Source organism: Excalfactoria chinensis, chromosome 1, assembly GCF_039878825.1.
Source record: "Excalfactoria chinensis isolate bCotChi1 chromosome 1, bCotChi1.hap2, whole genome shotgun sequence".
Classification (NCBI taxonomy): domain Eukaryota; kingdom Metazoa; phylum Chordata; class Aves; order Galliformes; family Phasianidae; genus Excalfactoria; species Excalfactoria chinensis.
In genome coordinates, this window is record NC_092825.1 from 114,317,817 (window position 1) to 114,337,917 (window position 20,101).

The 20,101-nt window shown below is 38.6% G+C and overlaps 1 protein-coding gene across 6 annotated transcripts in view; it reads left to right on the forward strand.

The window, feature by feature from the left end:
* SCML2 (Scm polycomb group protein like 2) overlaps nucleotides 1–20,101 on the forward strand; it is a 69,496-nt gene that overhangs the window by 16,899 nt on the left and 32,496 nt on the right. For 5 of the 6 annotated variants that reach the window (XM_072329715.1, XM_072329722.1, XM_072329731.1 and 2 more), the window contains 4 exons: nucleotides 4,461–4,531; nucleotides 10,245–10,479; nucleotides 15,044–15,132; nucleotides 16,548–16,791. In XM_072329715.1, the coding sequence (XP_072185816.1) occupies nucleotides 4,461–4,531; nucleotides 10,245–10,479; nucleotides 15,044–15,132; nucleotides 16,548–16,791 (639 nt within the window). Of the gene's footprint in view, nucleotides 1–4,459; nucleotides 4,532–10,244; nucleotides 10,480–15,043; nucleotides 15,133–16,547; nucleotides 16,792–20,101 lie in introns of those variants that run through there. The other variant, XM_072329747.1, reaches the window with a different exon arrangement.

Here is a 20,101-nt window from a genome sequence, read left to right on the forward strand (position 1 = left end):
ATGGAGCCCCATGTGACAGCCCACACCAGTGCTGTTCTTATGTGACTAAGATAACCGTATTTCTGAGTCACTATAAAACTTCCTTGTCTTCTTCTGCACTAGAGAGCAGTATGCTGAAAAAACTTCGGGTAGGAATAGTGCTAAGCAGGCAAACCTTGTTCTGTTGTCTGTGTTCTTCCACTCGAGACTATGCTTTTCCTCTGAGCAGTGTATTTGCTCATGAAATCTGGGCTGAACTCTTGTCAAACACCTACAGAGGAGTGCCTTGCTTAATATCTGATTACCTGTAGATTAGATGATAGTTTTTATCCTGTGTTATTGCTTCTTGGTGGCCAGAAGGAAGAAAGAGACCTCTTCTGGCCATTGGAATAAAGAAGGATGCCATCCAACAGATGTCCAGAATTTTCAGGAGAGTGTGTGATAGAAAAGTTGAAGAGGAAGGGAAATAGAGGTGTGGGAAGAGCAAAGTAATAAGAAAAGCAAAAATAGTCTGTAGTGGGTAGAGAAAGGGAAGAGTAGAAAAACTGGCTGAATGATCCCAACATAAGAGGTACAAAGGAGGATATGAAATACCTTACAATTTATCTGTTATGTTTGCAATACTGTGTAAAACAATTAAAAGGAAACTTCATCTTTGTCAAAGAGAGGTGGTGGGAAGAAGAATAGAAAATATGCATACCTGGGTCAGACTTCTCAGATACACGCCAGGGGAACATAGGGATGAAATGAGAAGGCACAAGGTGCTTCATCTGTTAAAACAGGATTTAGACTGTGGTAATGCTATATTAAACTAAAAAACAAAACAAAACAACAAAAAAACAACCCGTGAACTCTACTTATTAACAAGTTGCACTTGACTCTTCAATTTAAAATTTGTCGAACTTCGATTTAAGCTCAACTAAAGCAGTGTGTGCAGTAGAAGAAGATAGAATTAGGGAACACTCCAAAAAACTGGGCATTCACACACGTTCATGGGACCAGATAGGATGCCACTAGGGGTGCAGCCGGCCTTCAGGTAGAACGTGAGCCAGCAGCGTGCTCTTGTGGTGGCAAATATGAACTGCATCCGTGGTGGTGGTAGCAAAGATGTAGGCTGCAAGCTGAGAGAAGTTGGCTCCTCTTGGGTGTTTGTGAGACTGTGTCTGGAGTGCCCTGTTCAGTTTTGAACTCCCCAGCGTGAAGAAGATCTTGATGTGCTCGATGCTACCAACAGCATGAAAGTGCTGAAGCACAAGATGTAAACAGAAGACTGATAAGAATACCAGAAGAATGATTTGCTCAGCTGGGAGAAGAGGAAGCTTAAAGGAGATCACCTTGCTGTCTTCAACTGCCTGACGGGTGACCATGAAGAAAACCTAGCCGGATGCATTTCTGAGACACAATGGAAGGTCATCTTGTCTTCACTCATGGGAACGTGAGACATTCCTGCTTCATGTGAGGAAAAAATCTTCACATGAAGGGTGATCAAACCCAAGAAGAGGAGCCCAGAGAGGTTACCCAGAGATACTCAGAACTCAGCAAGCCTCCAAGTGGGCTTGCTATGATGGGACCTGCTCTGAGCAGCCAAACTGGAGGCATCCTGTGGTCCCTTCTATTAGCTTAAGTTACTTTGTAATGGATAGTGCCTCTCTGAAGGTGCTAGGGGTATTGATACAGAATTGAAAAAGTAGCAAGACAACAAGCACTGTTAACCCTCAGTGGTAACTGTAAACCTGTGCTATTACAGGCAACCGAGGCATAAACTGATTTCCTTATTTTTTGTTCTTGTTTAAATAATGAAGCTGTTTGGGCATGCTGATGGTCTTGGATCACTGTTTAGAATCCCGCTCCCATGCTGGCTACAAACTACCTAATTTTTCTGCAAAATGTCCTGATTGCCATCAGGTTTGGTTTGGTTTTTTTTTGTTCTGTTTCGTTTTCTTTTCCTCGTTCCCAGTATATGCTGGTTTGTTCTTCAGCATGAATATTCCTTTTTCTTCTCTCATTTTCACTTTGCTGGTGGGTTGCAAGAGTCGTGTGTGTTGCATAATAGTTCTTCAGAAGCTGATTAATTCAGCCTGCAGGTTGAGTGGGAAGGAAAATGCATGTTAAATCATTCAGTATGAATTGATTTTTCTCTTCAATTTCTCAGAAGTTGTATGCTTTCAGGGGCTTTAGAATTAGAAATATGTAGAAAACAATTGTTTCTTTACTTTTTTGGTAGAGATTTTTGGGTGGAGATTTTTTTTTTTCCATGTTACTGTCTTCCTAGGTGAGCATCTTACATGCTGTGACATTCTTTCATTTCTCTTTTCTATGACTGCAGCAATTAAATGATAATTAACTCCATATGTGAGACATTTGCTTTACTGTAACATATCGTCACTGATGGATTGGTCCTAATGTAAACTATAGGTCATTTATGCTTGAGGAAAGAGTTTTTAATACCACAGATTTAAAATAAGGAGTGAGGCAATATTGCTTTCCTTTTGGCTTTCTGTGCAGCTGGCTGTTTTGTTACCTTGTGTAAATACTCCCTGAAAAGCAAACCTGTTTGTTTTCCTCTGTGCTTTCTGGACATCCCACCAAATTTAAAGTCCTGTTATAACAACTGAGATCGTTTTGGGAAATGCAGGTATGGAGGTATTATATTTCCAGAGGATGTAAATGGGGTCCCTGCTCTTGGAACGTGCCGTCTCTGAACTGTCTACATTACTTGGTCCTTACCATAACCATTGGTAGGGTTAACAGAATCATAGAATGGCCTGGGTTGAAAAGGACCACAGTGATCATTTAGTTTCAACCCCCCTGCTATGCGCAGAGTTGCCAACCACCAGACCAGGCTGCCCAGAGCCACATCCAGCCTGGCCTTGAATGCCTCCAGGGATGGGGCATCCACAGCCTCCTTGGGCAACCTGTTCAGTGCGTCACCACCCTCTAGGTGAAATTAGTTTCTGGGTTAATTTTATTGGACTGAGTACATTAAAGGTTGCTTTGAAAAATCATTTTTTAATCACAAGTCAGTTGGTAGCGGCAGTTTTATTTTTAGATTCAAAGACTGTTCTGTTTAAGTCGAAACTTAGAAAGCAGTTAGATGTTATTTTTGGCATTTGTTTCCTCCATGGCATTTCAAAGAAAGGAACAGTGGATCTAGAGACAGGTTTCTTGAGAAAACTATGAAGGGTCATTTCCCGAGCATGCCCTCCTGAAATTGAAGTATCTTAATGCATTTTTAAAGTTAATACCTTTTGTGAGTAATACAAAATCAGTGTAAGTGTATAAATAAAGTTTTTATTACAAAATAGACAGGCTTCCAAGGACTGTAGTCCAGTTCACCAAATTATCAACTTTTGAACTTGTTCTGGCTTGTTACTTAGTTAACAGCTGCATGCCCTGTGAGGAGTCGGGGAGCAATCCTTTTGAAGCTGCTGTGCCTAAGAATGAGGATCTTAGCAGGCCAGGAGTGTGGTTCTCTTCTGTTTGAGGCACTGTAATCCTCAATGAAATGCTGTGCTAATGCAGGCAAGCTCTGAGTTCAAACCAACAAATATCCATCAGAGAAGCAGCGTGCAAGTGACTGAAAACGCTGTCATTTTCTGTATGTTGCTTTGTTTCTTAAGATTACAGAAATGTGTTTGACTCTGCCCAGTAGTGTTTTTACTGGCAGACACGATACGCTTTCTTCACCGTTGTGAAGATTTTGCTTTGTGAAGTTATCGCTGATTCAACCACTGGGTGGCATCGTTGCGCTATTTGGGAGTTAATTGATGATCTTTACAGGAACGTGAGATAGATGCCAGTTGTCCAAAGAGAATAATAAGCAAAGGAGCTCGTCTAGATGATTTAAAGACAAAAACATTAGCTGTGCTATGGTAGTTTTATCTTGTAGTATTTACTTTACAAAGAGAAACCTTTATCAGACTTCTCATGAAAAGAAACAAAGGTGCTGTTGTAATGTTATGCTAATTCTTTTGATTTATAGTGGACTGGGGATAGTGGTTCTCAAGGTACATTTCAGTAGATGCTAAGTGTCTGTGGTTTTTCCTGTATATTATTAAATTAGTCCTTTGAAGTTACCATTACCAGTGTTGCTGTTCCTCCCACTGCTTGAGTGATGGGGAACTAAGATGCAGAAGCACAGAAGTGATTTTTATGGGGATGTCTGGGAGAGCATCCTTGCGCAGAGAATTGAGTCTAGATATCCTGACTTGTTTTTCTATATGTGGAGCACAAATAGAAGAACTTGTGGGTACAAGTATTTTCCTGTTGTGTGATTCCCTGTTGACTCTTAAAGCTACTTCAAAGGCTGTGTATTTTTTGAAGTTTTCATTTTATTGTAATGCTGTTCTTGGGGAAACAAAAATATTCTTCAGATATTTGGGTGGGTTCTTTACTGTCTCTTTCCCCAGCTTACCTCTTAATTTATGTTCCCTTTCAAAACTGTCCATATAGCCTTTTTTTTTTTGTCTTATGTCTTCCAGAACAGTTTAGTTGGGATGATTATCTGAAAGAGACTGAATCAATAGCTGCCCCTCTGCACTGTTTCAAACAGGTATGCCAAATACTATTTTGCAAGTGTGTGTGTGTTTTATATTTGGACTGCTTGCAGACCTTGACTTCTTTTGTTCTCTGTTTATCAGTATCTTACACTTTTGGTAGATACCAGCAACTGAATTTTTCCATTCTTGGTTTCTGTCTCAAGCCAGATTTTGAGGGTTTCATTATAGCTGTAGCTTTGGATTCTCTTTAAAAGAGAACAAGATAGAACAGTCTCATTGGAGCTCAAAAATAAATACTGTATTTTGGTTTTCTTTTTTGGTAATATTAGAGGATTTCTGTAAGAATTAGAATTTGACTGACAGCGAAAGGAGACTTCCACCAATCCTGTAACTGTAAGAGTCTTTTCAATTCTGGCTAGCTATTAGATGTACAAAATGTATGTATATGTTTTTGTACATGCTGGAAAACTGTCCACTTATTTTCGGAATATCCCAAATGCTGAAATGATATAATCATAGAATGGCTTGGGTTGGAAGGGACCCCATGGATCATCAAGGGCACCAAAAGGCAGAGTTGCTAATCACTAGATCATGTACTAGATCAGGCTGCCCAGGACCCCATTCATCTTGACCTTGAACATGTCCAGGGATGGGGCACTCACACCTCTCTGAGCAACCTGTGCCAGCACCTCACCTCCCTCTCAGTGATTCTGTGAAATATATTGCATTTTAACTCTTTCAGATCCAGATGATTTTTACCAAGGTGGAATTGTAGAATTGGAAAGGTCCCTTAAAGGTCATCAGGTCCAATTCCACTGCAGTGAACAGGGACACCTATAGCTACGTAAGTGTGCTCAGAGCCTCATCCAGCCTGATCTTGAATGTCCCCTAGGACAGGGCATCTACCTGCGCTTTGGGCAATGTGTACCAGTGCTTTAGTACCCTCATCATAAAAATAAAATGTCTTTATATCCAACCTAAATTTCCCCTATTTCAGCTTGAAACCATTTCCCTGTGTTCTGTCACAGCAGATCCTGCTAAAGAGTCTGTCCCCTTCTTTCTTGTACACCCCTTTAGATACTGAAAGGCTGCTATCACGTCACCTCTGAGCCTTCTCTTCTTCAGACTGAACAGCCCCAGCTCTCTGTGTCTCTCTGGACACACTCAAACAGGTCCACGTCTCTCCTGTGCTGAGAACTCTACATCAGGATGCAGACCTCCAAGTGAGGTTTTGTCAGCCCAAATCACCTCCCTCAGCCTCCTGGCCATGCTTCTTTTGATGCAGACCAGGATACAGCTGGCTTTCTTGTCTACAAGGGTATGTTGCTGGCTTATGCCCAGCTTGCCATTCCCTAGTATCCTCAGGTCCATTCTGGCAGAGCTATGCTCCGTCCTTTTGTCTCCCAGCTGCTACTGATAGTGGGTGCTGCTGTGACCAAGGTGAAAGACTTTGCACTTAGATTTACTGAATCTTTTGAGGTCCTCCAGAGTCTACTGCTTGAACCCATCTAGGCCCAGCTGGAATGGAAAGGAGTGCAAAAAATAACAAAATGATGTTGACTACATTATGGTTTTCTAGTAGCATGGTGGTTTCAATAATAGGTAGTCCCAATAGATACTAAAGTTTAAAGAATACATTAAAAAATTTAGAGGAAAGACTTTTTACCAGGACTTGTGGTGGCAGAAGAGATGATGGTTTTCAACTAAAAGAGAGTAGATTTAAACTGAATATAAGAAGGAAATTCTTTCTTATGTGGGTGGTGAGGCACTGGAACAGACTGCCCAGAGGAGGTGTGGGTGTTCCATTGCTGGAAGTGTTCAGGGCCAGGCTGGATGGGGCTTTGGGCAACCTATTTTAGTGGTAGGTATTCCTGTCCTTGGCAGGGGAGCTGGGACTAGGTGGTCTTTAAGGTTTCTCCAACTGAAATATTTTTGTGGTAGAATATAAAGGAAATATTGGATCTGTAATGAGGAAAACTATTTATCCCTGAACTTAGTGTAAAGTTTGGGTTGTCAAAGTGATGTGTCTGCTAGATCAACGATGAAGAGTGAGTAAAGGTAAGCATTTCAAAGATAGGAACTAAAAAGATTGAGTTCACTGAAGAGTTTGCATATGTTAACTACAGTCTCAATAGAATTCAGTAGTGTTTGTCATTCATTAAGAGATATTAAAGAGTTTGTACAAAGGGTATTAAGTGTGCTGCTTTACATGGTGCTCTACAAGTTTGATTTCCCCCTACCTGATGGTTTTATATATATTTACATATGCAATTTAAATCTACCATCTTTTTTGAGCTAATCATGTTCATTTATTCAGCTCTTTGGAGAGCAGAATCAACATCTGAAGGCAGTTTTCTCTCTGCAGGAGCAGCTGGAGTCCAGTATGTTCCCAAGTTGGAGTATCTGACTTAGCTGCCAAAAAATATGTAGGATGAGTTTCAGTAGGTACACCTTCCATGTATTGGGTAGATAGGTGCTGAAGGAATTGGGTAGTTCAGGTTGATAGGACTGTAATATATGTGAGAAGTGGTGTATATGTGGTTTACTAGGTTGGTTGTGTCCAGGGAGATATCTTCTAGGGCTTGTTGGCAGTCTGATAGTACTGTGATAGTGGCTTCCACTGAGGACCAAGCAAAAAGCAACAAAGGAATAATCTGAAGACCTGGACTAATGATATGAGGAAAGGAACCATCGCTCTGTGCGTATGAAGTAATTTGCAGGAATGAAGAACAGAGAAAGATGAAAGCAGATGGTAGCATTTCTTCCTATTACATCTTGAATCTCAGCTTTCACTTTAGGAGATGAGGATAAAGGACAAAATATCCTCTTGTGCTGCTTTCAGTGAGGGAGGGCTAAGAATAGCAAACTCCATAGCTCTTTTTGAATGGCTCAATCACCTATAATGTATCATTTTCAGAAATTAATTCAACAGTGTGTGGGTTTTTTTGTAGTAGATATAAGCCCAAGGCAGAGACTCCAAGCTTTGCTTGGGTAGGAACAGGGTAGTGGTATATTTCCTGGTCATACTAAGTTAGTGCCATATTCATACCTTATGGACCACGATGATCAGAGCATACACTCTTGAGATATGTAGCTACAGCAGAAAGCTGCTCAGAAGCTTTTCCTTGTCTTTTGTATGTTGACTTCTTTGTGAATGATACTTGGGAGGCCCTCATCGTACAACAGAATAGCATCTCAAATAAAGGTGATTAAATAACATGGGCTGACTAAGATCGATAAATGTGAGTGACTTGGATTATTTTAGGAGTGCGTGGGTTGGAAAGAGAAGCCTTCATGTCTGTGCATAGCAAATTTCAAAACAGTTTGCATATTCAGACTACATTTCTTCTAGGATTTAACCTTTAAGTAAAAAGTGACATGCAGCGTTAATTATTGCAGAGCCAGCTCTTCTTGCTAATTAATGTTTGAAGGCTTTAGAAACTAAAGTGCTTGAGCTTCATGTAGGACTAATTTGACTTCTGTTGGGTTGCACATGAGCTGTACATGTTGTTATCACTCTGTGCAATGAAAGAAAGACACTGCTGTGGCCAGCCAGAAAACAAGCACAGAGAGGCTTTATTTGACAATTATATCCAGAAATTGTGACTTGTGGGAATATTACAAAGTTTACATTTTGTAGTAATTAAAAATGACCTGGGGAGCAATAGATTAAAGTTTCTACCGTAAATTAAGATACAGGCATAGACTACTAATGGGAATTGATTAAAGTATTTATCTTAATTTAGAATGTATTTTCTGTCACTCTCAGTTGTTTTTAATTACTCCCTAAAATTTTGAAGCATTCTACATCCCTTTTTCTCACCCTTAAACATTTTTTTTTCCAAGCAGTTGAAAATAGAAAACCCTTTGGGTTAGAACAGAGCTTCAAACAAGGCTCTTAATAGCTGGTTCTGTTATTTTGCTACACAATAGGAACTGGTATGGAGGAGTTACCTTTTTTAGAGCTGTGCATTGTGTTGTTGCTATTTAAACAGGCTTACCTTTCCTACAAACAAATAAACAAACTCCCTAATTTTTCTATTTCAATTGTCTTTCATGGCTGTAGAAAATAACAGCTTGATAAGCAATGTCCGGAAATTGAATTGCCCTTTAAATTTAATATGCTCAGTCTCCCCTTTCAGACAGCCTGCTGTCTAAATGCAGCGTTGGCAGATGTTGCCCTCAGTGCTCATTGAGTATTGCCTGTCTCTCTGTTGGTTGGGCTCTGGCGCCTACAGGGCTCCTGATCTGGGGTCTGCTTGGAACATTGCACCTGCACACCATGGAAAAGACAGAGCAAGATGTGTTTTTAAAAATTAAGTGCTGTGGAGGCAGAATATCCCTAATACCTGTTCAGGCATTCATGTTGTGAATGTGAATGCCTATGTTTGTGAGCCCTCTGCCTGCCTCCTGTGTTAGGATTCAGGTTATGTTAGCTACAGGGGTAAAATGGCAAGTGGAAGGCTGCCTATATGGTTTTTGGCACCTGCATTTGGGAGCAGCTTTGACCTAGATGAGGTACAGAGGCAGGCTTCCAGGAGAACAGTCATTCTCTCCTATGAGAAACCTCAATGCTTGGCTTGTTTAACTTGAGGAAGATTGATCAGAAGGGATGAGGTTGCCACATAGAAATACACTGCAGATTTTTTTTCATATTTTCAAAGATGCAGAGAGAACTGGTACATTGATATTGGTGAAAGTTTCCACAAATAAATTCAGGCAGAAAGTGAGGAGATATCTTCAGGGAAGTAGAAAGATTGTTCTAGAATCTTGCTAGAGCCAAGGTGAGTCATGCAATACCAGTTAGTCTTGATATGAAATTGTGATCATTGTAAGATGTTGCTATTGCCTACAGGGTTCCATTAGGCAAGTAATAGGGCTGTGATCTGGTTCATCTCTACCAGTGCTATTGTGCGAGCTTTTCTGTTTTCCTAGTAACATCTCACTAAAGAATATTCTCCTTTTGTAACTTCTAATTTGTAACAAAAAATTGAGCTGAAAGACCAAATTGCATCCATCATCTCTTCCTTGTGCTGGCATCTTTTTCAAAAAATCTGATGCCTGCTAATTAAATTGGTATTTAATTCTGTGTGTGTGTGTGTGTGTATTAATGTGTTCAGTTCTCTGCGAATGAGCTCAAGCTGCATTTCCTATCTCTGCACAGTTTTACTTGTCTGTAGGACTGTCTGTTTCCTTTCTGTAAGATGCATTTAACAGTGATTCCTTCTTCTGTTTTCTTTCTTTTTATTGTAAGCTTTTTTCAGGTGCAGAAACGCTTCCTTGCCTGAAACTTTCATAGTGTCTAATGCAATAGGGTCCAAATTTTGTTTTAATTTGCAAAATATTACCGTATTTCTTACGAATTAAAAACTAATTAATATTTTTTGTTCTCTTAAAAAAAAAAGAGAGAAAAACCAATAAAAGTTGTCATGTTTCCTGGTATTCTTGTTTTTGTTTCCCATTCACTTCAAGTATTATTCATTCCTGCCCCATCTCTGTATTCATGTTTTTGCAATATTCCTGTCTTACCCATCCTGTCTGTGCCCATGTTTTAAAAAATCAGTTGTGTTTATGCAGCAGAAGCAATCAAGTAGTTGAGATTATGCTGCTGGGAGGTTATCCAATCTCCTGAACACTGAAAGTTCAAAGGCTTCTTTCTATTTACCTACTTCTATGAAACATTTGGATGGAAGCTGTATATTGAACTGGCTGGAAATTTAGCAATGCAAACAACAATAACAAGAAGTCTTTTATCTCTTACTGTAGTCCAGAATTCCACCTACAAATGACTTCAAAGTTGGTATGAAACTGGAAGCCCATGATCCTCGCAACGTTACCTCGGTTTGCATAGCTACAATAATTGGAATCACTGGTGCCAGGCTGAGGTTGAGACTCGATGGAAGTGACAACAAAAATGATTTTTGGAGGCTCGTGGACTCCTCAGACATACAGCCCATTGGGACCTGTGAGAAGAAGGGGGGCATGCTGCAGCCTCCGCTTGGTAAGAGACAAAGCTTCTGAACTAATGTCTATGGAGCGGAGATGTTGTATAGACAGTTCTACCTTTTTGTCTTAGTAAATTCAGTGGTACTAGCACAGAGGTAAGTGAACTAATTAGGGGTAAGTGAATTGTGACTTTTTCCTTCTTTTTTATGAGGAGATTCTTTTGAAATAAGAATGAGCAAAGTAACTGCTTTTTGGCTTTAATTATTTAATGAAGTCCCTTAGTATTAAATTGTAGTGTCTATCAGCTTTTGTAATGGTGAGATGCTGTCATGTGCCCATTCTGAAACTTCACTGATATATATACACACCCTAACTTATGAGGGCATATGGAGGCAATATTTTATTGCTTGTTGTTGTCCATGGCCCTTTTAGTAGAACTTAATAAGGACTAAGTTTTGGGTGAGGCTGAACATCTTTTTTTCCCTCATCAGTAAAACGGAGTGGCCCAGTACACAGGGCCACACTTGCTGTTAAACCAAGTGTGAAGTGCTCAGCTGGACTGCATAAAGTGCATACAGTTCAGGACAACCTGAATTGAGCACACAATTTTCTTGGGCACTCTGAACAAACTGCGATCTGAGAGAGGTAACAGCAGGATTTCATCAGGAAAGAACCTCTCCCGAGCTCTAGCAAACTGCATGTGTTTTTCATTTCCTCAAGCTGACACGAGGGGGGGATGTTTGACCAATTTGTTGTGTCTGGATTATGAGCACGACAAACGCTCATGAACAAGAATGCAGCTATCCTATGCTGAGAAATAGTCTGCAGATTTTTTTTTTGTTGCCTTCCATGAGCAGAATGAGCCACAATAATATGTCTCCCCAAACTGAGAAATAGTGCTTGAGCTTAGCGAAAATTAACTGAGAACATTTATTAAACTGGGAGGTGTACAAGGAATTCCTTGCTATACAATGAATACTCAAAATTAGCTTTGACCAACAACTGTGAGTAATATAGCTGTGGCATCATTTTTCTCTGCTGTGATTAATCTGTCTATTTAGATCTACATTTTTGTACTGTTTGGTAGGGCTTCCGCTTCTGGGTACAGAAATCTTTAAAGAAAATGATATTTCTTATTAGTTTGAAAATAGTTCTGCTTTTCAAAAGCAAGAAAAATAATGACCAACTTTCATCTTCATTCCACACACAAAAAAGCCCAAAACAAGAAAAAAATCACCGAACACAAACAGCCCTACAACAGCAGCACCTCCAATTCTTTTATTCTGTTATCTTTTGTAACATTTATAAAATGCAAAAAATAATGTTCTTAACAAAAGAAGTGTACTGTAGCCAAGAGATGATCACTGCTGTTTTCCACTCTTAGGGTTATAAACTTACTTCTTGCTTTGGTGTCTTCTAACTGTGTGACATGTGACAAGGCAGAGGTGTAGTGAAGATCACAGATTCATTAAGGTTGGAAAGGCCCCTAAGGTTGGAAAGTCCTGTCATCGATCCATCACCACCATATCATCAAACCATGTCCCTCAGTGTATCATCTACCCCCTTGAACATCTCCAGGGGCGGTGGCTCCACAACCTCCCTGGGCAGCCTGTGCCACTGCATCACCACTCTTTCTGAGAAGAAATTTTTCCAACTTCCTCTGATAGAATTATAGAATCATTGGTATTGGGAAGGTTGCTGCGCTTTCTCTTACTGACCTGAGGAAACTCTTCTACCATATCTATTAACAGAGTCCAGATCTTCTGTTAGAAAGGTAAAGTGAAAAGTATAATGTAATTGAAGTGCAAAATTTGATTAGCTTGCAGACAGGCAAACTGATATAGCAGGAGTTCACTTAAGCAGTAAGTTGCTTCATGTAGATTGTAAGGGTAGATATTTTTGTGCTGTTGTGCTGCTTTAGATAAAGGTGAGATAATGCAGCTAGGGCACCAGTCCACAAAAAATATTATTTGAGATAGATACAGTCTCAGCTTAAAATGGCTTTTGTTTTTTAATCTTTTTTTCTTGTGAACACAGAGGTTTTGAATGAAAGCATTTGAACTTGACACCGAAGGGAAAATATTCCGATTTGTTTTTATTTTGTATTGGAGAAATGACTGTTAGGCTCTATGAAGTTCTTGGTAGAACCTTCTAGAATGATGCGGTGTATCTGTTCTTTCAGCTAATTGTATGCGCGATGTATAGCTTTTGTTCAGTAGCACGGTGCTTTTTTAAATAAAATGTGTATCTAAACTGGCCAGATGAATTAAACAGCTCTGGATTCTGTGTGATGAAGACAGTTGAGCCATTAAGAAGAGAAACTTCCTGAGATCATCAGGTGAAGGGTTGATGCCGTCACTTTGAGTACTGTTTCTTACTCTTCTTGGATCAAGCTACTTGCAGAGCAGCCCCAAACAAGCAGATGTTTCCCTGCATCCCAGAATGCAAGATATACCTGTTCTCAGAACAATTGCCATTATTCAGAAAAGAATGCAAATGCCATTGTTTTTCCCTCCTGTCTTAGATTTTTCTAGAGATAGGCTGAATTCCAGCAGTGAAGCATTCTGGCATACCTAGATAAATTCTTGAAAAAAGCCTTCTTGGCAGCTTTACAGCATCCTGTTCCTGGGCAAAGCTGGGAGCTAATTGGGTGTATAATTACCTCCTGTTAGACATTTAAGCAACTGATTTTATTTTATATATATATATATATTTCCTGAGTGGTAGGGAACCTTCTGGATACTAATGTTCTATTTCGCTCATAATAGCAAGTTAAAATACTCCCTCCTACCTCATCTTTGCATAGCTTTAATTATGTACGTTACATAAGGCATTTTAGAAAATGATTAGTGTAGGAAAGGGTCCCTGTTTTGTCTTCTGTTTTTCATAGGTGATTTTTTTATGGTTTTGAGAACTTAATGTTCTCAGCAAATTATGATGAAGGTAAGTAACATTTGCTGTGTTTTTACCAGAATGATCTATAGGCCAAGTGAAGTTAATTGAAACTGTTGTTTAGCTGTCATTCCTTTTTCTTTGTGTATGTGTCTTTTCTGTGCTAGCTGGTTAGGAATGTTGTATTTCAGTAATCACACATGTTTAGACTGCATAAAGACTCTGGTATGAAACCACGACTGATAATCAGCTCAGTAGTCTTCAAATTATGACACCATTTCTCAGTCATGAGCTTTTTATTAATTTAGGTGTTGCATAGGTAGTTCCAGTGCATAATTTTTCATTCAGCTAAAGATAGATTAAAGCTGTAATTTGAAGAGCAATTTAAAACTATAATCCACGTGATACAATTTGAGATTATTTAACGATTTAACTGATCAAGAATTGCCAAATACATTCCACCTTTCTAGTGGCGTTCTTCCAATAGACTCCTCATGGTTCAATTGTGAGGGAGCTCATTGGTTCCTGGCACGTTCTGGTAGTAATTGCTTTATGGAGAAATTTCCAATTCTCTCTATTATGTCTATTTGCCTGTAAAACTGTGCCTGGCATGTAACTGTAAACGATGGAGTAAAAATGTCTACTGTGTTACCTTATTGTTACTTTAAAACATCCATTTGGTAAGCAGTGTAAAGGTTGTCAGTTTGTTTTTTTTTCTTTGTTTGTTTGTTTTAACTGGAAAGCAGTTGATTCTGAGGGAAGATTATCTGGAATGAGAATAATTTCAGCCAAAGCTTTGTTCTACTTGCATCAAGTAGTTCAGCTGAACAAATTTGATTCTTGTTTGTACTTCTTATTCACTTGTTTAATGAGGGATACTGGAGTAGAAACTTCTAGTTTGTGTTTTTCAATGTGCTATATGCATCTATTACAGCCATTATATGTTTCTTCTTCACTGTTACGTGTTCTTTGTTAAGAATTTTTATTTATTTTAATGTCTGGGGGAGAAGAAACCAATTGGTCATCTTCTTTCCTGTGATCTGATGAAAGATTTAAAACAGCTTTGAAAATAAGAGTCTCTATTCAGTAAATGAAGGAATCTGGAGCTGAGGAAGTTGTTTGAGAATGAGAAGCAGCCCTGTAAAGTAAACTGTTATTTCTGAGTTAATTCTGCTTGGAAAGTTCCACTGAGTCAGGGACTGTGGGACCCCCTGTGCTAGAACTCATGTGTTGGTCAGTCTTAAATGTTTCTTCCCAGGGAGGTGGTGGAGTCATCAACCCTAGAGGTGTTCAAGGAACATTTGGATGTTGTATTGAGGGACGTGGTTTAGGGAGAACTATTGGTGATGGGTGGATGGTTGGACTGGATGATCTTGTTGGTCTTTTCCAACCTTGTTGGTTCTGTGATTCTGTGAAAAGCTGTTACTACATGTATTACACAGTTTTGCCAGAGATCATTTCCATTGAACTATTTATTTTTATCTATCAAATCACAAACTAACGATGGCTGATTCTGTAAGCAAACTGCTCAAAATGGAAATGCAGTGCACAGTTTTCTGTACCAACAGCTTCCCTATCTGGGCTTCCTTGGTTACTTCTATTTTGTCCAAGTCCAAAGTAGGGGGAGTCAGGCAGTAGTAAAGCCAATTGTGTATCTTTTCCTTCTTGTTGTATTTTACAAACTGGATGTAGGGATGTTATACACAAGTAATATTTTTGTTACTTAGGATTCCAGATGAATGCATCCTCTTGGCCAATGTTTCTCTTAAGAACTCTAAATGGAGCTGAAATGGCACCTGCAGCATTCTTTAAGAAGGTAAGAAGAAAAGGACTGCTAGTAAGCTGTTGGTCTCTGGTCACATTTTTTAGTGAGAATGCCAAGATATTGCCTATTGTCTGCAGCACAAGAAGGCAACTATTATTTAAAACTACTTTGAAATGGATTGGCAAGGTACACAACTAGGCAAGCAGTGGTCTGCTTCTAGTCCATTGGATGGGTATCTCCTTTCCCGAGTTGAGACTTTTGAAGTATGCTGTGTTGTCTAGAAAAATGTGTTAGCACATTTCTTGTGTCATGGATTGAAGACACGATGCCTTGTCTCACATTTCTTAAAGGCATCATACTCGCATTGTGATTATGCACAAGATGAATTTTATATTTTTCTTAGAAAAGAAATCCTCGGAACAAAATAGTGCTCGGAAACATTTTGTTATATGTTTTAATTGGGTGCATTACTCATTATTTAAAATGTAATGAGGAAGATATTGACAGTTGAATAAGCTCTTCTGCCTGACTTTATTGCTTTTTATTTTTAATAATTGTTAAACTGCACTGAAACACAAAAAAATATATACAGAACAACAGTGATATTAGAATGACATCTTCATTTTTTTTTGTTACGTTACTGTCAAAGAGAATGACTTCATTTCTGATACTGAGGATGACATCTAAATGTACGTCAATAAATCAGAGAGTTCATTTTAGACCTGCCATGTTACTTATGTGTTTAACTTCATGTAGTTTTCTGAGGTGTGTTGAATCAGACTTCCCTGTGGTAGCCTATCAGCATGACTGAGATGATTGTTTTTTGAAGGCTGAGGTTCCTGATGTTGAGGTGGTAATTCAGGTTTCCTTGTGTCACCACCTCTGTGCTGAGGATACATTTTTGCTTGATTTTTTTTTAATTTTTTTTTTTTTTTTTGGTTGACTTGATTTTTGTTTCTCTTTTATCCACTTGGAATTGGTTTGAGGCAGGCTTAGTTAATAAGAGGCCTATAAATAATGTCCAGTGCTAATGAATTTTTCATGGACTAATTGAGAGATGAAGCTTTTACCAGACATTTATCAGTCCCCAGAAATAGCCATTCCTTGCAAATCTTCTCTTCTTTATTAGCATGCGATAATTTCATGTTAGTGTCTTTGCTGTCCTGCTGCCCAGGCATAATGTATTGGTTGCAACTTATTTCTCATGTAAATACTTTCAGCGCAGCCTTGCTGTCATAGGGAATATTGCTAATTATCCCAACTGTGTCTGTGGGAACAGAATCTAGATTTTTGTAATACAGAAGGGGAGAAGCAAATATGACACATAGGTGAGTTTCTTCGAGTATCTGTTATAACTTTTTGATAGTACTAATAAATAAGAATGTTGAAGAAAAATAGAGGTTTTCTGACTTCCGTTTTTAAGGAATCATACAAGCACAAATATTCTACCAATCTTACTTTTGTAGGAACCACCAAAACCTGCGACAAATTCCTTTAAAGTTGGAATGAAACTTGAAGCTATAGATAGAAAGAACCCATACTTGATTTGCCCAGCAACCATTGGGGATGTTAAAGGAGATGAAGTTTTTGTTACGTTTGATGGCTGGAGAGGAGCATTTGACTATTGGTGCAGATGTGATTCTCGTGATATTTTCCCAGTTGGATGGTGCAGCTTGACAGGAGATGCATTACAACCACCAGGGAACAATGGTAAGATGGTTAATAATATTGCTTAATTGTTTTTCCCTCAATTACAGCAGAATTTTAAAAACCAGCTGGCTGTATGCAGATAAGAATGGAGATTTGATTTGCGAGTAGCTGAGGAGGGTGAAATATTGTTCAATTTTCTTTCTGTAGTTTAAAGCAAATAGGATACTTTCTAAGAAGCAAGTTTCTGTGTTTGTAGCAACTCTGGAAATGTTTTAGTTAATATTTTACTATGAGAAGGGCTTCTGGTAATCTTGTTTTTTTTTTGTGTGTGTGTGTGCTTGTGAAGAATCTTGGACTTAAATAGGTTTGCTGTTGGTATTGCAACTTTTTAATGGCATCAATATATTATCTGCAGTAGCACTTTATATTAAGCTAACTGCTAAGATTGTAGGTTTAAACCACAATTTTAGGAGGTTTTTGCTTCATACTCAAGAAGTTCTGTCTCAGAGCTGCCTATTCTGAATTTATTGTCCTCATTTTTTAATTTATGGTTATGAGTATGTTTGGTAATAGAGTCCATTTAACCTGTGGCAACCTTGCTTTATAATATTCAGCCACCTACCCTGGAAAAATGGGAGATTAAATAAAGAGGAATATTGAAGGTAATTCCTCTTCTACTCTTGTATTTCTGTAATGCAAGATTTTTCTGTCAAACTATGTGGGCTTTGCTACCCTTTCTTCAGATTTGACAGAAATGAAGATTTTTGTAGGTGGGAGTCATATTTTAGTTCAGTAAACAGTACTTTAGAACAGTAAAGCAGAACAGTATTTTAGTTCAGCTTCAATACTGTCCACCAGAATAAGCAGTTCTAATGGCAAACATTTTTGCAGCTGCTGCTAGGTAAGGAACAAGCAGATTGGTTCCAGCTCCCACTGAAATACAAAAGGAATGGAAGCAATGAGGCAAGAAATCAGTCATTCCCCCTACTTTTTCTTCTGTTATTTTTCTCAGTCCTTTGCCAATGGGTCAAGAGTGTGTGGAATATCTAGGCGATAAGATTCCCTTTCTCATCTGCTTGTTTCCTTTGAGACCTTGCCCTCACCTACCTGTCCATATTTGCTGTCTACAGTCATGGCCAATAGGTCACAGCAACTGTAATTTAGTTTAGTCCATCGCACCAGATTTCAGCCCGGGAGGAATGATATGTGTAGCTGTGCTGGCAGATCAAAGACGGGCAGGTACAAAACCACAGTGAGAAGGGAGGGGGAAGTGGGGTGGAGGACAATATAAATTTGATCAAAATAGAGCAGAGAGTCCCAAAGTGACTACAGCTTCAACGTATTTGTGTTCCCAGTCTGCAAAGTGCTTACCTCAGCTTCTTCAGAAGGCCAACTTTTGTCTTGAGGAGTCATAAATAAAGTCTGTTTTTATAAGTTAGTTTATGTCAACTGGGGAGAAATAAAAGGGCTTTATACAAAAGGGATCGTGTAAGTAGGTGATGTACGTTGGTTTGTTGTTTTTTTTTAAGATACTTTTGTGACCATTTAAATTGCTGACTCCAATTGCATCTTCTGGAAAGAAGCATTATGAAATTGTTTAGTCTACTCCAGTTTCAGTGCTGGAAAATGAGCAGTGATTTTGAGACAATGTGTACAGCACTTCTCACTTCTGATTAGTGTTTGGTAGAGATCAAAGAGTAGTGTAATAATAAGTTTGATTAAATACTCCAATTGTTCAGATACTAATGTTAGTATCACACAATTCTTGACTATGCTGGAATTTGGTGAAGGGTGAAAGACCTACCCAAGGACCACTGGATTCTGTTGTTCTTTTTTTATGAAGAACAATAATGCTTTAGGCACCGATAAAACCCAAGGTCAGGTTTTTGCAGATGTTCCAGTCAAAACTGGAGAATTTTGGAGACAAGGTAGAAATGGGTGGCCGGGAGGTGAAGGCTAGAGATTTGGTCATGTGCAGTTCTAAAAGTGCGTCCAAGGCTAACTGCGCCGCACTTAAAGTTTTCATAACACTGCAGTTGTGTTTCTTTTTTTTTCTCCCCCATTTGGAGCAGGAAATTTGTTCTTTAAATTTTGCTTCATGAGCACGTTACGTGCATTTGTCGAATTTACATAGCTAGATGGAATATTTTTTTGCTCTCAGGTTGTTTTTCAGGGTTATTTGATTGCTGTTGAGCCATTAAAGAACTGTAATGATAGTCCTTTATTAAAATGTAAATAGTGGCTTCAAGGAGAGTGTAATCAGGTCATTTCAATTCAGAAATATGATGAAGTTGTCAGGATTCTTCATTAAGTCACATTAACATTGACTACTTCTGTTAAGGAAGAAAGCATGGCAGATAATATATTGTAGGGATTCGCTTGAAATATTATGGTATCATTCTGGCCCGGACTTTTTTCCTGCCGATTATTTGAGTGTTTCTGTGTTCAACTACCACAGTAGAAAGTGAAAATAATTGACTAAATATGGCTTAGATTTCAGAGCGGATAGAGGGGAAAATATTTTCGCTTTTTTGTAATTATTATTTTTTTCTGGGGGGCATTTAAACACGGTAGATTACAAGATAAAGAACTGAAAACAAAACAAATTTTAATTACCAAGCAAAAACAATATCCTGTAATCTGAGTAGGAAAGTGATAAATTATGCTTTAAGTTTCATCCATACCTATGACAACAGCTTCCTGCCTTGAGACTTACATTTTTAATGCCTGAGAGAGAAAGTGCAGTAATGGAGATGATCTGAAAATTAGGGAGCATTTCAATGCAGTTTACTCTCTTAGCCACTTAGGATGCTCTGAGAGAATGTAGGACTTCTGTCATGGATGGTTTTTGAGAACAGTTTTAACACAGACTTCTTAGATATGAGTTAATTTATTCAAAACTAGATATGTGGTGTATTTAGTCTTTTTAGCCTTTTATTCTCATGATTTTCGTTGGTATAGAAAAAATAAGCGTAGGAGCCAAGACACAATTAGTAGAAGATAAAATGGGGAAGATAAGTAAGAAGTTGTTCTCTTTGTGATGTTCAGTCCTTAATCTTCTTGTTGATGTTTTGTCTTTGTCCTTTTCATCAAATGTGATTGAGTGGATGTAGCTTGGTGTCAGTGTATACGCACAGTAGTATGAAATGTAGTTGTTTAATATTTCTACTAGCAGAAACTGTACATAGCCAGTATTGTAGCTGGCTTCCTTAAAAGTATCTAAGACAGTAGTAATTTATGTTAAATGTGGTTTGACAGCATTGCTTGATGTCAGGTTGACCTGCTGGCCCAAGGTTAGTATTTTAAGGATGCAGCAGCTTGTTTTATTCCATGTCACATAAGTGTTTTTATGATGACTTTTTGCACAGGA